This window comes from Melitaea cinxia, chromosome 24, assembly GCF_905220565.1.
Source record: "Melitaea cinxia chromosome 24, ilMelCinx1.1, whole genome shotgun sequence".
In the NCBI taxonomy this organism is placed as follows: domain Eukaryota; kingdom Metazoa; phylum Arthropoda; class Insecta; order Lepidoptera; family Nymphalidae; genus Melitaea; species Melitaea cinxia.
This window is the reverse complement of record NC_059417.1, coordinates 7,400,258-7,423,216: the sequence shown is the minus strand read 5'-3', so window position 1 is coordinate 7,423,216 and position 22,959 is coordinate 7,400,258. Positions and strand designations below refer to the sequence as shown.

General features: G+C 34.8%; 1 protein-coding gene and 1 non-coding gene across 3 annotated transcripts; one reads left to right on the top strand and one right to left on the bottom strand.

Moving 5' to 3' along the window:
- Window positions 1-6,942: 6,942 nt before the first annotated feature.
- Window positions 6,943-21,183, bottom strand: LOC123665711. 2 transcript variants are annotated; one of them, XM_045599971.1, is made up of 4 exons: window positions 21,044-21,181; window positions 12,897-12,959; window positions 8,870-9,043; window positions 6,943-7,188 (listed from the first exon to the last, which is right to left on the bottom strand). In XM_045599971.1, exons 1-4 carry the CDS (start codon window positions 21,045-21,047, stop codon window positions 7,091-7,093), a joined length of 339 nt encoding a protein of 112 aa, XP_045455927.1. In that variant the 5' UTR covers window positions 21,048-21,181; the 3' UTR covers window positions 6,943-7,090. The 2 variants fall into 2 exon arrangements, with proteins under 2 accessions (XP_045455927.1, XP_045455928.1); XM_045599972.1 differs by lacking the exon at window positions 12,897-12,959 and having other exon boundaries at window positions 21,044-21,183.
- Trnad-guc lies at window positions 8,030-8,101 on the top strand. Its single transcript has one exon. It is a non-coding gene; the product is annotated as a tRNA-Asp (tRNA).
- Window positions 21,184-22,959: the final 1,776 nt, after the last annotated feature.

The window sequence follows — 22,959 nt, the reverse complement described above, 5'->3', positions numbered from 1 at the left end:
GCCGCTACAACAGCAAATAATGAAATCAAAATAAAACAAATATTTAAGAGGGGGGCTCCCATACAAAAAAACGCCGTTTTTGCCTATTTTGCTCGATATCAATAAATGGTAACAGGTACGGTAATGGTAATGGTAGGCACTTGAAATATTCACAAAATACTTAATTGTATATTTTCTTTAATAATAAATCATAAAACTAAAATAAAAAAATATTTAGACAAAATAACTTTGTGGACAATGGTACGGAACCCTTCATGCCCGAGTCCGACTCGCCCTTAGCCGGTTTTTTACCAATTCAATTGATTCGGTCAATTTAGTTTCGCCCATAAAGAAAAAGAGAAATAACCAATTTGGTTCAGTAGGTCAGAAATTTTATGTGTACATACATTTCGGTGATTTATTATAAATTTAAACAAATAAAATAAAACTCGTAAAAATAAAACTCGTAATAAATTAAAACTCGTAATGTAATATTGTGTTTTTTGTTTATTTGTTAAAAAAAAAAGCAACAACAACAGTATCATTAGCTGTAAAATAATTGTAATCTCGTACATGATTAATCTTTATTTATGTTATCTGTACTTTTAGGCTAGACACTAGCTAAATGTCAAATTTTTTGAGCCTTAAGCTAGTTTTTTTAAATATTATTATTGAAGTGAAACTTATTTAGGCGTATGAGGGTAAATTTTTTACAGAGTAACGCAATATAGTAATAATAATATAAGCGTCACGAAGATGTGCAACGTTTTTGTCGAACAACGAGCCACCTAGCGTGTTCTATAGAAACTAGAAAGGTCGTTACATTTATATCAATAGTATTACATTGCATTACCTAGATGGCGCTGGAACGGAAATCTAAAGCTTTAGATTTGTATAAATATAAACGAGACTTAAAAATTAGTTGCCTAAAGAAGTTTCACTTCTGTGTGTACATTGTACGCACGCACAACTAGTATGTAAAATAATTCTTTAACTCACCTAGTTTTACCGTCGCCCTCCGGAGCCACTCGCCTCAGACGTCGCCTGCAGAAACGAGCAGCGCGCGCGCACCCCAGCCTCTCCCATAGCGGACATGACGCATCCTGCTCCCGAACGTCCGTTTCCGATATATTGCCGTTCATTTTGTTTACACATTCACTTTTTATATTTTTTCATGTCTTTCGTTACGTTTACAAGGGAATAATATATCGTTATTTGTAATCGATAAACTTCTTCTTCCTGCCCTTATACCACTTATGTAGGGTCGGCACAACATGTTTTCCTCTTCCATTCCTCTCTATTATTCGTCACTTCAGTGCTTACTCCTTTCTTTCTCATATCCTCACTCACACAATCCATCCATCGCTTTTTCGGTCTGCCGATCGCTCTTCGTCCTTCGACATTCATCCCTAACATTCTTTTACCGACATAGCGGTCATCCCTCCTCATTACATGCCCATACCACGCTAACCTATTGCTCCTCATTTTCTCTGTCACGGGTGCTACTTTCAAACTTCCCCTTATATACTCATTTCTAATCCGATCTTTCCTCGTTACTCCACACATCCATCTTAGCATTCTCATCTCGGCTGCGTGCACTCTTCTTTCATCTGTCACTTTTGTTGCCCAACATTCCGATCCATACATTACGACAGGTCTTATGATCGTTTTATAGATTTTCCCCTTAAGTTTAAGGGGCATTCGTGGATCACAAGCTGTTCCAGAGACCTGTCGCCATTTCATCCATCCCGCATTTATTCTATTTTTCACGTCACGGTCTATGTTGCCGTCATTTTGTATTAATGACCCAAGGTAGCGGAAGTCGGAGCAGACTGGTAGGGATACACCATCCAAGGCAATATGGGAAAAACCGGACGAACCGCTGAAATCGCAGAACAAGTGCTCGGTTTTAGACCTACTTATCCTCAATCCCGCGCTCTCTAGTCTTTCCTGCCATTTTCCCAGTCTGCTCTGTACCTCAAGCACATTATCTCCGACAAGAACAACGTCGTCAGCAAACAGCATACACCAGGGTGCTTCCTCCTGTATGTCTGATGTTAGAACATCTATTACCAGGAGGAATAGATACGAGCTTAAAGCCGACCCCTGGTGCAAACCTACAGCCACATTGAACTTGTCAGTTACCCCGGCTTCGGACCGGACGTGGGTGCTAGCTCTATCATACATCGCCTGAACAAGTCGTACATACTTCTCTGGCACTCCTTTCCCTTTCATAGCCCACCACAGAACCTTACGGGGGACTCTATCGTATGCCTTTTCCAGATCTACGAACACCATATGCAGGTCTTTTTGTGCGAGTCGATATTTTTCGCAGAGTTGACGGAGTGCAAATATGGCGTCCGTAGTTCCCCGGCCCGGCATAAATCCAAATTGGTTCTGTGTGACCTTACATTCTTCTCTCATTCGTCGCGCTATCACTTTCTCCCATATCTTCATACTATGTGACATGAGCTTTATTCCCCGATAGCTGCTGCAGTCCTGTATGACACCTTTATTTTTAAAAATGGGCACCAGTGAACTGTAGCACCATTCCTCGGGTATGACCTCTTCTTGCAGCAACTTATTGAAAAATAAAGTCAGCCACTTCCATCCATCCGCCTTCAAAAACTTCCATACTTCCGCTGGTATACCATCTGGCCCAACTGCTTTTCCATTCTTCATACTCTGCACTGCCATCTTCACTTCCTCTATACTTACCTCTTTCACCATTCCTTCATTACTTCGTACATTTTCTAACACTCCGCTCCATTCATTTTCTTCATTCATCAAGTTATTAAAGTATCTCTTCCAGCGTTCTTTTATTTCCTCATCGTCCGTCAAAATCTTCCCCGCTTCGTCTTTTATACATTTCATATGGTTTACATCTCTTGCATTCATCTCTCTCTCTCTTGATATTCTAAAAAGATTTTTTTGACCTTGTGGGCTCTCTAAAAAATGATACAACTTATCTTGAGCCTTGGCCCTTGCGATAGCGACTGCTTTCTTAGCCTTCTTTTTAATGTTTTGGTAATCTGATCTTTTTATTTTCTTTTCTCTGTCATTTCCATCTTCCACTCTTTTCCATTCTTTGAAAGCATTCTTCTTTTCTTTCAAAATCGTCTGTCAAAATCGATAAACTCGAATACCATATCACATATGTGTAGGTAATTGTGTATAGAATATTTGTGTGTGATGGTATGTGTGTGATCTAATTTATTGCAACAAATTAATGAATAGATACCTATTTGAATATCCAGCAAATTGATTTTATCGATCGAATCGCACCAGCATTGTGAATACCCACCAGCCTGGCGTAGGAAGCAGTTAGTTAAGTTGCGCTAACTACATGCATACCCACATTGTGAATGCGTTGCTTAACAAAAAATTAGGAAAAATAATATTGTGCGGAAGTTGGATTTAAAAATAATTCTGAGACAATTTCTTTAGATATAAGCTGCGGGTGCTTAAATACAAATAAATAATAAATAAATATCATATACACACACGGTCGTCTGTTCCTATGGTAAGCAAATTAATGCTTGTGTTACAGGTAACAGCCGACTGTTATAACTATTTTTTTTTCATAAACATACATAGAAATAATACATATATAAATATACTAGCTGTGCCCGCGGCTTCGTCCGCGTTGAAATCAGTGTGTCACAAAGTTTTCCCGGCAAATTTCCAGTGAGACTCTTATCGAAATCGGCTTAGCTGTTCCATAAACCTTTCTCTTGAAGCCCTCTCTCCATTGGTAAAACCACATGAAAATCCGTTCAGTAGGTTTCGAGGGAATCGATTACGTACACTTTTGGGGACCTTGTTTTATAATACACTAACCTATTGCCCGCGACTACGTCCGCGTGGTTATGATGATATGCATTACTATTAAGATGTTTAACGCAAAATTTTTTTTGTCAGTCACTTAAATGCTTATCCACTAAGTAACTTTTTGAAAGGCACAATTTAGTATAATTTAATTGTTATTTTTATAAAACCTCTCTATACACCACATTTTTGGTTTTATTTTCAAGCTGCAGTATAAATAACCTATCAGGCGAACTTATAGCTGTTGTATATGTTTCATTAACTATCAACCCCAACTAAACCCCCTTAGCGGTGGAATATCGCAAAATCCGTTCTTAGCGGACGTCTATTAATTATAATCTACCTCCCTGCCAAATTTCATCTTTGTCCATCCTGGATGAATGGACCATCCAGCAGTTTTTGAGTTCTCGTGATGAGTGAGTCAGTGACCTTTCTTTTTTATATATATAGATTACGATGCATTACTTGGACACCTTCTCATCATCTATAGAGCATACATTTTAAATTTCAAGTCTCTTACTTCAAAAACATAGGTCTTTTATACAAACTTCCAACCCCCATTTTACCCCCGTAGGGGTCGAGTTTCGTAAAATCAGTTCTCAGCGGATGTCTTCGCATTATAAGGAACCTACCTGCCATATTTCAAGTTTGTAGCTGTTATAGTTCCGGAGATTTTGTGATGAGTCAACCTATCATCCCCGTTTTAACCCCAAAGAGGAGTTGATTCTTAAAGATACATTATTTGGACACATTATCACCATCTATAGAGCATAAATTTTAAATTTCGAGTCTCTTACTTCATAAACATAGGACTTTCATACAAAATTCCAAGGCCCGTTTTACCCCCTAAGAAGTCAAGTTTCGTAAAATCCATTCTTAGCAGATGTCTACGCCGTGTAAGGAACCTACCTGCCAAATTTCAACTTTGTAGCTGATGAGTGGGCCATCCCCCATTTTAACCCCAAAAGGGAGTTGATTTCTAAACATACATTATTTGGACAGCATACATTTTAAATTTCAAGTCTCTTACTAGTAAAACATAGGACTTTCATACTTCAACCCCCGTTTTACCCTCTTAAAGGTCGAGTTTCGTAAAATCCATTCTTAGCGGTAGTTTACGCCTTATAAAGAGCCTACCTGCTAAATTTCAAGTTTGTAGGTGTTATAGTTTCGGAGATTTCGTGAACAGTGAGTCACCCTACGATCCCCCGTTTTAAACCCCAAAAAAGGGTTGATTTCTAAAGATATACTATTTGGACACCTTTTCACCATCTATAGAGCTTAAATTTTAAATTTCAAGTCTCTTACTTCAAAAACATAGAACTTTCATACAAATTTCCAACCCCCTTTTTACCCCCTTAGGGGTCGATTTTCGTAAAATCCGTTCTTAGCGGATGTCTACGTCTTATAAGGAGCCTGCCTGCCAAATTTCAAGTTTGTAAGTGTTATAGTTTCGGAGATTTCGTGATGAGTGACCTTTCGCTTTTATATATATTATAGATTATAGATAAATAGAAATAGTATATTACACCCCGACTGAGGCAGAAATCGAACCCGCAACCCGCTGAACTGAAAGCACTGGTTGCGGGTTCGATCCCCGCACATGATAAACAGTTGACTATACAGGAGTTTGTCGTGGTCTGGGTGTTTGTGCAGTCCTTGTGGGTCACCCAACGTGCCTCGGAGAGCACGTTAAGCCGTCGGTCCCGGTTGTTATCATGTACACCTGATAGCGATCGTTACTCATAGTAGGGAATATATTCACCAAATCGCATTGGAGCAGCGTGGTGGATTAAGCTTAGATCCTTCTCCTACATGGGGAAATAGGCCCAGCAGTGGGATATTACAGGCTGAAGCGAAGCGAATGACTATATACATTTTAATTCGTACATATTAGTTTCAGTGTCACAAAAATTAGTAATAAAAATTAGTTCAAAAAGTAATAAAAAACGAAACTTTATAAAGTTCATATTCCAATTACGGCTAATTTGTTGAAAATAATTTTTGATATTTAGTTACTTTTCAATATGTAATTAATATTTATTATTAAAAATAAAGATTTTGACGAATTTTTCATTATGAATAATATTATTAATAAATTATATACGCCAACACCTGTGGCGCAACGTGATGAGAATATGTCCAGCAATGGGATGTTACAGACTGTTTTAACTACATTGGTAGTATAACTTACTTACAGATATCTACAAGAACTTAAAAAACTTTTCTCAAGTTACTTAACATCCACTAAAAAACTTTTTTCAACAACTTTTTTTTTTAAATTTTATCTGTTTGAATATTAATTTCTGTTATGTCTAAAACTATATTTTTATTCGCGGTTTCACGAATCGCTCCGTCGAGTCGTAGCGATGTTGCCGAGGGTCGACTTGTAACTAATGAGAAATATCGACTATACAAAGAGAGGGTGCTTACACTCACTAGTGCTATATTTTCATCTAAGACATTGGTCACCCACAGACTAAGCACACTATTGTATGCTAATATTCGCGCCAATTTTTGATGTTATTACACCTCTTTTATTCGTATATGTATTATGTACCTACTTGATATATTATATTGTGTTATAAAGCTTTCATTATCATATGACACTCTCTCTCATGACCATTGGTTGACTGGAAAAGATCTCTTCTAGAGATAAGTCCACCTTTGCCATCAACTTTATGTGTAAAATTGTCTGTACATTACTTTTTTTAGTGCAATAAAGTATATAAGTACCTATTATTATTCTGTAATAAAACAGTAATAAGGACCCCAATTACAGCTTAATCCAACTATTCATAGAGTACGCATGTCACGTTTTTTTTCTGAATCACCTAGGAGTCCTTGTTATACCTATTTCACTGCAACCCACAATAACGGTTTATAGTTTTCAATAACTAAATCGTCTTGATAATTTGGCCTAATTTGCAAACGTAGTCCTTTAGGCAGGTAGGCCTATCTACTTTTCGGTAGATTTTGGTGTTCGGTCGAGGTAGGGCTACACCTTTTCTTAGAATTTTCCTATGTCTGGTCTATGATTATTTTTATAAAACATTTAAAAAAATAGGTACGCTCACCACGCAGCTTTAACCAATTGGCCATTTCAAAGAATTAAATAACAAATTAATTGTGTAAGTATAAAAGTTTTTAATTTTTATTCAAGTATTACAAGTAAACAATATAAGCCTTTTATTTAGAAACAAAATATAAATGGGTGGATTATAATTTACAGAGAATCAAAAACAAAATTATTATAGAATAAGTATTTTTTATTGTATTTTATTTAAGCGCGCATGCACCTCATCCTCTTGGTTATAGGGTCAAGCTTGCACACTTCGAAGGAATTGCATTTCTGATTGTTGCAGTATGACCCAGGACCGGCTAGAATAAAAAAAAACACGATTTTAGAAATGATGTTTCATTGAATTATATCGTTTATATTTTTAATAGGTAGACATTTTTTTTTTGATATTTTAAATTTATTCTTAATATCTTTCTTTATTTTATACTATTAATAGAATATTTCATCGAAAACGTTGCTTAATTCCTTTCAATGTATCTCAAGACAACACAAAATATGGTGGAAAAGTCAGTAAGGCCAGACATATATGTTTTAAATACAGCTTATTATCTTACTGTTATACCCATTCTAATTTTAAATAATTATGTTTATTCTCAAGTAACATTAATGTAGTCAAAGTTATGTGTAACTCAAAAAGTACTCGTCACATTTTAATTGTTGTACATCTGTCATGTGGTGTGTGTGTGTAGATTTATAAATTGTGATATTGGAAATTAGTGATATAAATCCTTGATAACATAAATACGTTAGTTAACTTCAAGCATTTCAGCCACATTATGTATGATAAACCTTTAAATCATATGAAATTTAATGAAATGAAATGAAATCATTTATTTCGCTATAACACATACACATACTTAAAGAAAGTCAAAATAATATCCTTAAAAAAAGTAATCATAATTATAATTTACATCTTAACATTAGTTAAATTACTACATAGGTACATAATTATAATATAAATGAAATAAAACTTAGGAGAGACAAAACAAAAACTTAAGCATAAGAAAATAAATTTAAACGTGGATATTACACAGATGATGATCTCTAAGTAAATATTACGTTCGAAAACAGGGAGAATAGATATATACAATATATAACATACTTTGAATTAGAATCATAATTTCGGTTGACCTCGCACAGTCTTCGGTAGTATAGTGGTCAGTATCCCCGCCTGTCACGCGGGAGACCGGGGTTCGATTCCCCGCCGGAGAGATCTTTTTATTTTTTTTATTGTTTTATTTTTTTTCAATACCATACAAATTTATATAATTGTTCTATTTCTACGTAAATTTTTGTACATTGAAAACACTTGAAAACTTTTTTTTTAATATATTTATATCGTATTCTCATATGATCTTACTAAATCAATCGTTAAATTAATTGTATCTACACTTAATTAAAATTACCTAACAAAATACAAAATTGAAGTAAAAACAAAATCAAAAATTCTGTTACTCAAATAGGCTTCAAAGGCATTTTTGTACCGTCATTTTACAAATTAAAATTATATTTGCTTTTAATTAACTAATTATAGTTAAAGTGGCGCTACCATCGATTCGGAATCTAGATTCTGCAGAAGAGTCTGCAAGAAACTCCGAGGATACCTACTCTTTAAAAAAATGTGTTTTATTATTAAATTATTCATTATTTATATCTTGCATAAAAGAATCCACACATATTTGTCATTAATATAATCTTAGATTATCTGGAAATATATACTTAGTTTTTAAACTGTGAATTGAATATATTATGTATAGTATTGTAAAATTTCGAAATAAATTTATTATACTCAAAAATAAAAAGAACATAATAATAAAATTAATAAGAAGTTACCATTAGTGATAAAGCACCCATTACATTTTTTTTTTAAAGTTAGAACATTGTTATTTTCCTTATTTTATTTCAAATGTGCTATAAAGTATAAAATAAATAAATAAATAAAAAAATTTAATCATATCAAGTAACAAACATTAAACTCACATTGTGAATACTTGTCTTTTCCACTGTTGCCGCCTCCAAACACTGCAAGATCGACGCAAGACTTCGTGTTGCAGGAGTTCGGACAGCACACCTTGCCGTTACTGCACTCGTAGTTCTGGTAACATTTCGGACTACAGCCGGTGATTTTAGACGGCAGAGGGCAGCTACCTGTAGCTGAAATAACAATAATTTATTTTTGTTTAAAAAGCTATCTTTAATACAGATTTTTAACTTTACATTCCAAAATATCAAGTCTTTAACTGTCTAGTGTCTACATACTAACATAATTATGTAGAAAGCGACTTGTTAATTGTTTTGGAAACAAGTTATAAATTAGTGACAAATAGTAATTTTAATTAATTTAGGTAGGGTCAAGCCGATATAATTTACGGAAAGTGTAAATGGGTTAATACAAAAATTTATTACTAAGATTATCTCGCAATTTTTAGCGCTAATTATTTACAGTAAGGAAACCTGTTCGAATTCGTGTGTCATCATCAGTAGTGATTAATCTTAATTTTTTGCTCAATGGCAGAAAAAGCATCCTATCAGCTGTGGATGCTTTACGGGTTTGTACAGATCTTTGTTATTCGATTTTCACAGTCAATATAATAGTACGAGTAGACACAGATACATTGCAAGGAAATTTGGAAATATTAATTAAAAAATTTATGAAAAATTGGTTGGCTCAAAAGGTCATACACAGTTTTTCGGTAATTAAGAACACCTAGTTACTTGGTGGTTGAAGTTTTATGAGTGAGTAAAAATTGATGTACGTAAGTACGTATCGACTTTAACGAACGGCTACGAAATTTTATTTCTATAATTTGGTGTCCTGTTATCGTCTAAGATGGGCTCAAACATTAGAATAATTTAAGAAGCTAACCAAAGCAAGGACAAATATGTCATCGTAATATTTTTTTTTCTCTATGTACATATATATTATTCTTTTGTTATCAAGTTATTGTTTGTTTATGTAGGTATTTGTGTACGTCTATATTTATCATGTTTATGTGTGATAGTATATATTTTGCACCCCTTTGCCTGGAATAAATCGCTGCTTTAGCGATAAGGCCACCTGTTGCAAAAGCAACTTTATTATTTTTGTTTACTTGATTAAATTCTTGCAAAAAAAAAAAGAAATAATTATCCTAGTAAAAAGAAACAGACACAGTTTAAGAAAAGTTAGGTAGTAACGACAACGCAAACTACGTTATCAAGTTTGAGCACAATCAAGTAATACTTGAATTATATTTAATTGGGCTTAAGGAATTTCTAGTAATCAGTGACAGGGTGAATTTCCTAAGCCCAGGAATTTAATGTTTTAAATTGTAAATTTACTGAAAATGAACTATCTTATTAACCGCTCTGGTGTGGTGGTGCGTAGGTATACCCTTTAGGCACCTTCCCGAGTAAAAATTTTTTCGTTTTCCTTAGAAGGACCGGACCAGGCATGCCTGATCAGGACTAGATAAGGCATGTAACGCAGATGATTGGTCTGGACCTGTAGTGCTATTCTGTAAGAACATTTTCGTGTCTCGACAGCGGAATCCGTGGTGAGATATCGTAATTCGTATTCGTTAAAACTCGACAGTCCCGTAGCGCCACACTTGTGAGTGCGGCGACGAGTCGAACCCTGTTGCGTGAGAACGTTGACATTTAATAGTATGAATTCGGTATTCTGTAAGGGGATTTACCACTTCACACATCACAATTCGAGACTTGATTCGACACTTGACTTCATATACATATTCTAAAATAAAGTCATAAGAAAAGAATATCGATAAAATAAACATAGCTCTAAATTGCCGCTCTTCGATTCGACACTCACTTCACATCGCTTGTGCGTACGGAATGTTTACAGAATTCCAAACCAAGATGAAGTGGGTTCGCTTTCGAAGTGAGCGCTGTCACTCGGGTGAAGCTCGATATCGAAATTGTTATTTACAGAATAGCCCTGCTGATCAGGATGAGATGAGATTTCCTGATCGGGTCCAGATTATCTAGTCCTAATCAGGCATGCCTGGTCCGGTCCTTATAAAGAAGACGAAAAAATTTCTACTCGGGTACATGATCTGGTTGAGCCTGACCTTTTTTCTAGTCGGGTTAACACCGGCACTTGCCTTGTGCTTGGTTCGATTCCCGTTCCGGATTAATTTTTTTATTTGTAAAAATAATTGTTTCCGGTTTGGATGTCTGCACGAACGATGCACGTTGGGTCTCGTCATGTGCTTCGGAGAGCACGTTAAGCTGTCGTTCCTGGTTGTTTAGTTTTGTAGTTTAGCGATCGTTACTCGTAGTAGGGAATATATCCGCCAATCCGAAGTGGAGCAGCGTGGTGGATTAAGCTTCAGTCTTTTCCTTCATGGAGAAAGAGACCTATGCCCAGCTGAGGGATGTTACAGACTTAATTGTGATCGTAATCGCGAACTCTACGAACTCTATCGTAACCTTGACGTTTAGTTTAAAGACACGCCTGTCTGCCTAATCTATACAAATAAATAAAATTGTAGTGTCTGTTTGTCATATTAAAATAACCGCTTATTACTAAATGCATATACATGGTACATATACCAAAGTAATATTATATTTTTTACAATTTTTGTCTGTCTGTCTGGCTGTTGGTTCCGACTAATCTCTGAAACGGCTGAACCGATTTTGACGGGACTTTCACTGGCAGATAGCTGATGTAATAAGGAGTAACTTACGCTTTTTTTTATTTTATAACTCTGCAAACTGAACAATAACTTTTTTGTTGAATTTTACGCGGACGAAGTCGCGGGCACAGCTAGTACATAATATTGTCATTGGTAAATATTGAATATCCATAAATACAAAATTCAGAATAAATAGTCAGAAAATAAAAACAGCATTCTTGGCACCATTTCGCGCGGACATGATTTGTAGGTATCATAACTACGAGTATCGGTAAATATTTAAGTTCTTAAGTTGTGTATAAATATGTATAATATTGTAAACTTCCGTAATAAATGCTATGCAATATATTATATTTGTCCGAATACTATGAATACCTAAGTGATTAATTATTTAAATCATTAAGTCAAACAGATCCCACCAAAAACATTTTCATGTAAAATGTTGCCAAGACGAGATCATATGGCTCGCACTGTCAAAAAGTTATCAGATCTCATGTAGAGCCAAGCTTCTAATTCTACACGCCTAACTCTACAAGCCCTAACTTCACAAACTCTACACCTTAGTCAAAATATGTGGCTTGGCCGTTTCGTTACTACCGGCCGATGTTGTAGATGACAACTGCTGGTGAGGTGGACTACTGCTGCTGGCGATGCTGCCCCCTGCCTCTTCATTTTGGCCCCGTCGCGGGACAGCATGGATTATTATTTATAACAAGGAGTCCCTATATCAATATTCCGCCTCTAGCATCAAAATTTGCGGTAGTCTGATACAAACTTCCATCCCCTAGTTTAAGGGGTTGGGGGGTAAAAGTTCCAAGTTTTAGAATTTTTTTGTTGTTTGTGTACTAATACTAGCTTACGTACCAAATTTCAGCTTTCTGGGACTTCAGGAAGTACTCTAAGAATTTTGATGATCATCAGTGAGTGACGAAATCGGGGTTTTTTAGATATCAATAAAATCTAAAGTATAAGAGCTATGCAATTGAAACTTTATACGTTTAATAAGTCCACTATTGACATCATATCCCCAGAATTTTGTTTATCTGGTATAATCCAAACCCAAGTTATGAGGGTTCAAAAAAACGACGAAGCGCTTCGAGAAAAGATAGGCAGTGCTTTTCGTTTTTTTTTTTTTTTGTTTTATTGGCTCGTCTTGGTGGGGACACTACCGTGCCCCCAGATATTTTAAGTTTGTATGAAAATTGCATAAGTTTTAATTTCGTTCTTTTTACAGTACCCTGCCATAAATAATGCACATTGATAATTGGAAAGAAACAATCGGCTAATTTATAGTGATTTAGTTCTAAGTACTCATTAGCTTCTGGCTAAAGTTTCTACCACTTATAAAAAAAAAAAAAAAAACTATTTACCGGCTTCCGCGCTGCCGATGATGTAGACAACGGCGAATAGAGTCAGTGCAATCGACAATGAACCTGAAATTGTTTTTAACATAATTAATAAGCAATTTAAGTGAGACAATTATAATTAACTGAGTTCGGACACAGCAGGAAATATCCTGCTTAAAATCTGGAGCAGACCGACTGATAAGTACCTCGATCTTTCAGAAGATCACAGCTAAATAATACTGCTTTCAAGCAGTGGTGTGTTCCTGTGGTGAGTAAGGTGACCAAAGCTCCTGGGGGGATTGGGAGTAGGGTCGGCAACACGCTTGCGATACCTACCTTCTGGTGTTGCAAGCGTCTATGAGCTAAGGTAATTGCTTAGCACTAAGTGAGCTATACGCTTGTTTACCGACCTAGTTGTATGATAAAAAAAAATAAGTAGATTGAGTTCTACTAAAAATAAGTAAATGTTCCTTAAAAGTCAATAAAGGTCACAACTCCCATTATTAGCATACTGAAGTTAAATATTCGAGCTTTTACAGTATGTAACTCTTATGTGCATACATACGATTAGAAACACAACTCTCATTTGCAATGAAGAAAAAAATTAGGCTTGTTCAAAATAAGTGTCTACTTCCTTGAAAACGGTTAAGGACACTAGAAATAAAATAATGTAATCGCCGTTAACCCCAAGGAAGTCAAAGGTCACATTGATGACTCAATCATCACAACAAGGTCAAAGAAACTGAGAAATGCGAATGCACGACGCTGTTAGTAATTTTAACATAAATATCATTTTATATATTTGCCCCTGGCTTTATAGTCAATATATTTTATACAAAAAAGGTTATACAATAAAAAATAAATATAAAGTTTATGTGGAAGCTTTTAAACCACTTCATAAAAGGCGGAGGTTCTCATTTCGACGGTATTTTATGTGTGTTACCTCATAACTTTTTGGTATATCGATTTTGATTATTATTTTATTTTTGTATTCGAAAGCTGGTGTTTTGAATTGTTTAAATATTATTCGGTCATTCTCCAATTCGGCGTTTTTTGCCTAATTACCGTGACGTTTTTTATTTTTCACTGATTTGACTTAAACACATTAAAATATGAAACAAATCAAAAATACGAATTCAATAATTAATTTGGCATGTAACAGTTAATTGTGGTTTTCTAGATAATGAGACTTAAAAAATTTATGAATACGGTAATTAGAAATTTTTTATATTTAATGTAACGGTAATTAGAAAATATGCTGTGTGATTACGGCAATAAGAATATAGCCACTCCCTCTCTTCCCGTGAGTGTCGTTAGAGGCGACTAAGGGATTACACAGTTCCACTACCACCCTGGAACTTGAAAGTGCCGACCGATGGTGCGATAATCATCCAACTACTGCTTTTGAAATACACAGGCCGAAGACGGGCAGCAGCGTCTTAGGTGCAACAAAGCCAGCCCTGCGGTCTCCAACCCGCCTGCCCAGCGTGGTGACTATGGGCAAGACAAGACAAGACACATGAGTTCACGCCACGTTTTTCTTGAAATATATTCTCTCTTGCCAGGACAAATGCGACTGATCTCATCTTGCTCTACAAAAATTTGGGCGTCTTGTTTGGTTATCTCTACAGTAGTCCCTATATTATTATTATGTAAATACTTTGGTTCTATTTCTTTATCATGACTTTGTTTTGGTTTTGGATGTAGCGTGTTTTATATTTCAGTCTTAATGCTTGCTTCCTGTACTTTTCTTTTGCTCTTCTTAGCTCTATTGTTTTGTCTCAAATATGACATTTCTTTATTTGTTTTCTATACATGCCTTCTAAATAACAATAAGAGTGAGATGTTTTTACGTATTGGTTTCTCGACAGTTATCTTTGAAGATAGTGAAGTTGGTGAAGTTGGTGTTGAACACAAGGAAGACGCTCGTTCGTTTATTTTCGGTCAAATGCTCATTATTGATTAATAATAAAATAACATACTTTCAGTAGAAGATGATGACAGAGCACTAGATGGACGCGGCGTTGATGTGATTAAAGAAGGTTTAAAATTTGGTGTCTTTTTCAAGGGAACTAATTCTTTTTCAAAAGAACTCGACTGCAGAAAAATTTCGTCTTGCTGATTATCTTATTTTTTTGATTTGGGATTTTCGGGACAATTTTGTACTCTTTTAGTGTACTTTTTAGCGCAGCGAATATGATAAATCATTGAGATGTGGTGTGACAGAGTTTCAAGAGGATCTGTTATATTGTTATCAAGCACCTCTATATCTAAGGTCCCTTCTTCCTCGATTGTTTTCAATTTTCCCTTTTCCTTTTGTCTTTCATAGTAAGTTCTGAAATTTTCTCTACTTCTTTTTTGAGTTTTCTTCCGGCTTTTGGTGACATTTCGCAGATAGGCAGTATTTTTTTATTTTTTTTATTGTACCCTTCTTTCTCCTTTATTTTTTCTTTGATTGCTAATACAAAAAGGGGCATTTTTAATTCGTTCTCGGCGTTGTCGCGCGGCAAGCCTTCTATTTTCTTTAACTTCCTCTTTGGTCTTTTTGGGTTTTCCTATCCTATAAATTAAATAATTTGATGAATGGTCAGCATATAATATAGACATATTTACGGACAATGATAATAATAATCTACGAAAACCGCGGTAAACAAGTATTACTTTTTCATACAACGGTAATTATAAACATATGGTAATTGGTATACGGTAATTAGAAAACGATACATTTTCACAAAAATGTTTAAAACCGACGCAGTATACAAATTCTAGCTTATTACAACGTACGGAGGCCAAAGTACTGTCTCCATTTACATGATCAACTTGGGTCTATCTTAAAAATCTAGTATTAAAATAAGAAAAACGGTAATTAGAAAAGTTTTTAACCAAGGCTACGGTAATTATATACTCACGTGCTTCATTGGTGGTACACTAACATGAGAGTCATACAACTGCTGATGGACCTCGGCACACACTGAGGAGACGCGATGCGTACGGTAGTGATGTGCCAAATACTTTTATTTAGGGATGTGCACTCGAGAACAGCAGATGTTACGGTAATTAGAAGTTTCCATTGGACATACGATTACTTCATAATAATTATTAGTAGACTGGTTCTATTGAGTTGATATTTTGTTATGCGATACACGCTGCTTAATATCGTTTAAAACGTTGAATGGATCAAAGTATCTATACGCTATAAAAATTACAAGCAAGTTTTAAGATTAAGTTGGTGTGCGGACACGTCACGGTAATTAGAGAACAGAGGTTTTTTGAACATAAGTTAAATTAATTTAGTCTTAATTACTTAAAACAGAAGCCAATATTTTTTTTACAGCTAGGTACGGATGCTATCTAAAATATATAAAAAAGTGCATGATTGAATATGATGATATTACGGTTTAAACAAGCCCGGACACGAAAAATTTGCTAATCGGAGAATGGCCGTATTATGTTTAAATATTATTATTAATTTACACCCAGACTCACGCGAGGATCGTACCTACAACCCGCGGAGTAGGAAGCAGGGCAACTACAAACTACGCCGACGCGAGTCGAAATAGTGCAATGTTAAAATCATAATAAATTGTATTTTTACAGATTATTTGGATTCCAAGTATATTAGGATAATACGAATCTAGGCCAAGGTATATGACACTAGCACACACGGAGAACTTCGTACCGCCGGTAAATATATTTTCTCGTGATTATGTGTATCTTTTCAAATCTTTATTTATACAATAGGGCTTTGTCCAGACAATATCGAAAACAAAAAAAAATGCTATACATGTCGGCGGTTCATTATTTTTTATACAGATATGGTTGTAGGTGTGATAACAATTTCATACAGTTGTCAACTTGTAACTGTATAACCGTCATACAAAACTTCAAACTTTTGATATGAGCTTACAATTAAACGTAACGAATAAATAGGTACTTAGTTGAGTGATGCTGAAAAGGTGCTTATTAATTTTACTGAGAAAATGGTATATTTTATTGAAATAAATCATGAAGAAAAAATATGTCAAAAATAAAATTTCATCCTCTTTGAAAATCTTTGCTTTCAAGTGAGCAATAAAAGAGAAAATATCATTATAAATTACCTTTATTAACTTTGACCTTTCAATATAAAATGAAAATCTATCGTAAAATACTTATTATTTAATTCAAATTTCATTGTGGATGAAATTGCATTGTGATGATATACATATCACCTTATGACGAAATAAATGTTTTCATTTCATTTCATACACACTTAACGAAAGACAAAATAATGTCATTTACAGAAATAATAATGAAAATAAATTAAAAAAAATAATAAAAAATAAATAAATAAATAGGAAAAATATGTGGATAATAAATAGGATAAAAGTGTGATTTCACTTAGAACGCTAACCGGTATATCTAGTTTATTCTAATTACACAAACTTGTATACAATCATAGCCTTGTTCGATGGCCAGATACTTATTTTGCAATAACGACTTAAATGTTTTAAGAAAGTTTAATATTGTAACTTGTTATTAGCAAAATACTAGATCGTTCAATAAGTCCCGAGACTAACCTGGAAATGGCGCATATATTAAAAACTCTTTTGATTTTTAAAAAGTACTGGCTATCAATACAAGAATATGTGTCAAATTTTTAAAAATGGAACACTAATATTATTGATTTTGAAACATTTAATTGACGCTACGGTTGTAATTTCGATACAATGGAAAAAAAAGAGTTTCGCGTGTTGATAAAACATTGTTTTTTAATGGGAAAAAATACCGTTGAAGCACAGCAATGGCTTATAAAATGTTATGCAGGATCAACTCCCTCTAAAGCAACCATTTGTCGGTGGTATGCCGACTTCAAACGCGGTCGTATGGACACCAATGATGGGGAACGCTCAGGTCGTCCAAATGAAGCAGTGACTCAACAAAATATTAATCAAGTCCTCAAAATCGTATTGGAAGATCGGAAGGTAAAAGTGCGAGAGATAGCCGAGATAGTGAAGATTTCAGCTGGTAGTGTTTTCACTATTTTACATAAAAATTTGGCCATGAAAAAGCTTTTTTCTAAGTGGGTGCCGCGTTTGCTTACAACTAATCAAAAGGAACAACGTATCAATGATTCAGAGCGATGTTTGGCGCTGATGAATCATAATAAAAAGGATTTTTTACGTCGGTATGTAACAATGGATGAAACCTGGATATACCATTTCACTCCGGAATCTAATCGGCAGGCAGCGGAGTGGAGAGGGGCTGGTGAAAGCCGCCCGAAGCGTCCAAAGACTCAGAAATCGGCCGGTAAGGTTATGGCGTCTATATTTTGGGATGGGCATGGAATACTTTTCATCGACTACCTTGAAAAGGGGCAAAATATAAATAGTGACTATTACATGTGCTTATTGGAGCGATTGAAGTACGAAATTGCGCATAAACGGCCTCACATGAACAAAAAGAAATTGGTGTTTCACCAGGACAACGCGCCTTGTCACAAGTCCGTGAGAACGATGGCCAAAATTAACGAATTGGGCTTCGAATTGCTTCCTCATCCCCCTTATTCGCCAGACTTGGCCCCCAGCGATTACTGGCACATGGGATAGAAAAGTTAGAAAAGCGTTGGAGGGACTGTATCGCTCTTGGAGGAGATAATTATATATTGATGAATAAAATTAATTTTATAAAAAAGACCTTTTTTTTAGTACTTAGTCTCGGGACTTATTGAACCACGTGTTATGTTATTTAATTTAAACTGACGACGCGTTAGCGCAGCGGTCACAGCACTGGCTGTTGAGCTACTGGTCACGGGTTCGATTCCCGCTCACTGCAAACATTTGTATTGGCCATATAGATGGTTGTCATGGTCTGGGCGTTTGTGCTTGTCTATTGTGTGTATTCCCGGTTCCCCAACACAGGAGAAAATCCTACTGAGGGCCGTTGAGTGTGAAGCGTTTCTTATATTTTATTTTATTTAAACACTTTCTGTGTAGAATATTTCAATCCGCAATCGCCTTTGTAAATAGGTACCTAATTAAACCTACCCTACCCCACCCATGCGTTGCGCATTTCGAGTGCAAATATTTTAAATGACAGTCAGTCAGTGATTGATATTATTTATATCCCTTGCGTAAAAATACTTTTCTACGTACTAGTCCTAAGTAAAGCAGTCACATATTTGGATAAGCACTTATTGATGTTGGGCACAGCATAAAATATCCTGCTCAAAATTGGAGCAGCCCGTCTGGGGAAATTCGTCAACCTTACAGAAGATCACAGCTAAAGAGCACTGAAAACTCTCTCAAGTAGTGTTGAGTTCCTGTGGCGAGTAACACGGGCAGTGCTCTTGGGAGGATCGGGGGCAGTCGGTAGGGTCAGCAATGCGCTTGTGACGCTTCTGGTGTTGCAGGCGTCTGTACGTTACGGTAACCGTTTACCGTCAGGTCGTACGCTTGTTTATCACTCCAGTAGTATAAAAAAATGTGTGTGGAAGTAGGTAATAATTTAAACTTTTCTAAAACGTGGCTTCTATAATACGTGAAATATTAAACCGAAATTTAAATTCAAGTTCATAAATTCTCTTTACTATTATTACTATAATATTCTGGTATTAATATTGTAAACATATACCTAACGGAGCCTACGTCTCTTGCACTTTAAATTGTGTGGCATATTTATTGCGACGAAACAAACAAATTGTGTTCTTCGGTAACTTGATTCTGTTTTATGACATGACGCAATTGTTCAGATTGAGTTAAGGGAATTACATGACTAAGGACTAGGGTGATCTCATTTCATATAGGTATAACTTACAAACGAGATAAAAAGGTTTCAAAAGTACTTTTTTCATTATTTCTAACGAATGATAAAAGAATCCACGCATGACTTCCTAACTCTTATACATATATATTTCTATTTTAAAAGGTTGGTGCAGTGATCAGAGGAACCGGCTGTTGAACTTGCGGTCGCGAGTCTACATATGTAATTCTATTGAATTAACGATTGTTGTGGTCTGTGTGTTCGTGTTTGTAATATATGTTTCTTGGACTAACGATATAGGATTTTCATTATTTTATCTATTGAGTGTAAATATAGTTGTAGTTTATAAGTTTGTTGCGCCCGTTGCACATGCACATCATCTATTTTTTCTTTATTTTAAAAAATATGTAAAAAAGCACAAATTTAGGGCGCAATTATATGCTATCATTGATTATATACCATATTTTTTATCTTTTGTTAAACTTTTATCTGTTGGATACAGTCAGATGGTAGTAATTATATCTGAAACTTCATTCAAAATAGTGCAATTGGATCTCAAAGTAAAAATTAAACAAAAGTGTCGGTTCTAATTCAAATTAAAACTTGGTTTTTGTATATTTTTCCTTACGAATAAGTAAATTTAGATTTCTTTAACGATAATTATACCTACATTGGTATGTGCATAACTACGCTTGGGACGCAAGAACCTTTATTAAAAATAATAAGATAGCGATAATTTTGTATCGTTTTAAAATCATTATTAAGTTTACATTATTTCAATCATTTTTTTTTATATTTTAAATTATTAATAGCAAATTTAAAAGACCACAAGTTTGGTGTATTTTTTAATACCTAATTGCACATTTAAAATTAAATTAAGAAAAATAAAAAAAAAATTAACTCAAATTACACCAGCGCGATCAATAGAGAAAATATTACTTAATAATAATTTTACTTAATAACTATATTTTATTACTTTATTGGTTATGTAGGTACGGTGTTTCAAGCAATTACATCTATGTAATTATAAGGTGTATTTATCTATCTACATCTAAGTCATCTAACAATACCTTACCTTATTATGTACGAAAAGCTTTTTAGTTTCCAAACCTGCAAATGGTATTTCCCCTAAAAATAATGTCAATAACACACTCTTATTGAAGTTTCCTGTTTATTATACACTAATTGTATGAGACGTTGTGAACGTTGCCAAAAAATTATTGTGACTTAAAATTTTCCAATTGTGTCACTTTGAAATTAAATAATCTTTATTGCAGTTTTTTCGAATAATAATACTTCTAATAATCAATACAAGAAATTAATATAGTCAACTAATATAGCGAAGCTATTATTTTTTATATAATTTATTTTTTATAATTGTGTTGTAATCTATCTTAAAGAGGTTAATATTTATTAATGTACCTACTCACCCATTGTTTATTTTTCCCTAAATGGTATTAAAGTTTCCTCAAACGCGACTTTCCAATATGAATGTCACCGCAATACTGGTTCTGTCTGTGGTTCTAAAGTATGTATGAGGCTATTAGCCATGAGGCAATGATACTCATTCTGCGAATATAATATTACTAGCGACCCGCTCCGGCTTCGCACGGGTATAAAATATAATTATAGCCTATGTCATTCACTGAAAAAATGATTAAAATCGATCCAGTAGTTTTGATTTATTCATTACTGCCCGTGGCCGCCACGCGTTAACTTTAGTGTTGCCCAAATTCAGTCTTGGTCTTGCAGTCTTGGTCTTGTTCTTGCGTTTTTACAAGACCAAGACCAAGAACAAGACCGCGTATTTTTAGCAAGACCAAGACCAAGACTGACCGTGCAAGACTTGAGCAAGAACAAGACATAGCCTGCAAGACTCTTGCGTCTTGCAGCTAGGACTTAGCGCTATTTCACTGAGTAGTTAGGTGTAACAGTTCGGTGTATAGGTAGGTACGCTTAGGAAATCTATGAGACGCAAAAAACTGTATCAAAGAATATGAAAAACTGGACCTATGCGCATTACGACTAATACCATAAACATAGCGAATAAAAAAATATCTATTAAAATCAAACTGAGTGCATGCATAGTTATGTTTTAACCATCGGCACTTTGATAATGCGGCATCAAAGGTTTTGTACTTACTTCTCAAAGAAATTTGCCGCTTGAGCGGGCATTGACATATTGTGCAGTTCACCGAATTAAATGATTTTCAAATCACAGCTAATGAATGGCAGGTACTCGAAAAATTACATAAATTTCTAATAAACTTTAAACTTTTAAGTACAAAACTTGGTGGAGACAAATATGTTACATTACCGCTAGTCATTGTATCATTCAATCTCTTGCTAGATAAAATTGAATCCATGGTAAAACAGTTAGATGAGAAACCTAATCGATCTGAAGTGGATGAAAGGCTCATTCTAGCTTTCCAAGCAGCTCGAGACAAAATGCTTAAACATTACAAGAAGAGCAACTGGATTTATTGTACTTCTTTAATTTTAGACCCAAGGCATAAGGCTCAGACTTTTGACCTGACAATGTGGGGGAAGCAACTTAAAACAGAAAGTCTGCGCAAGTTCAATGAACTTTATGAAGAATATAAAAGTCTACACTCACTGAACAAATCTCTGGAATTACCAGAAAAAGAAAATAAAGTATGTGATGAAGATGAAGACGTAATAGACTTTGATAAACTCTATGAATGTCCCTCGACGTCATCTGGATCTTGTCTTCAAGGCTTAGTGATAGACGAGTTGGAGGAGTACCTGAGAAAACCAAGAACTGCCAGCTCGGAAGACATTTTAGATTGGTGGAGGACGCATGAGACAGAGTATCCGATTTTATCGAAAATGGCCCGTGATTTTCTCTCAATACCTGCAACTTCAGTACCTGCTGAGAGGTTATTTTCTAAAGCATCATTAGTAATTAGAAAACATAGAAATAAGTTAAGTGATGAGTCAGCCAGATGGTTACTTTGTATTAATTCTTGGTCAAAAAAATTGATATAAAGTATCATAACCTAATGATAAAGCTGTTGATTTGTGTTGTATTTTATTTTTTATTCAAATAAATGATAAATCGTAAAACTCTTTTATTAAATTTCTTATAAGTTGAGGGTTCAATCTCTTTCTAGACAGATAAGTATTGTTCTTTAAAATACAGTCAAGTTATTGTAATTAATTTGTTTTTTTACATGTTTTAGCAAATGTAAGCTTATAAATCATAAATGTTTATTAAGAAACAGTTACTTCCATGGAAAACGACATATAGGTCAGTTGATTTTTCGAATTTCTTATCAAATCTTCAGTTATTTATTAATCTGCTTGATCTTTACTATGGCTATGT

What these genes read in the sequence shown, in the direction of transcription:
- LOC123665711 (XM_045599971.1), bottom strand. An exon ending in CATCGGCAGCGCGGAAGCCG is followed by an intron (nt 9,044 to 12,896) that starts GTAAATAGTTTT and finishes TTGTTATTTCAG; the next exon opens with CTACAGGTAGCTGCCCTCTG. An exon ending in AAAAGACAAGTATTCACAAT is followed by an intron (nt 7,189 to 8,869) that starts GTGAGTTTAATG and finishes TTTTTATTCTAG; the next exon opens with CCGGTCCTGGGTCATACTGC.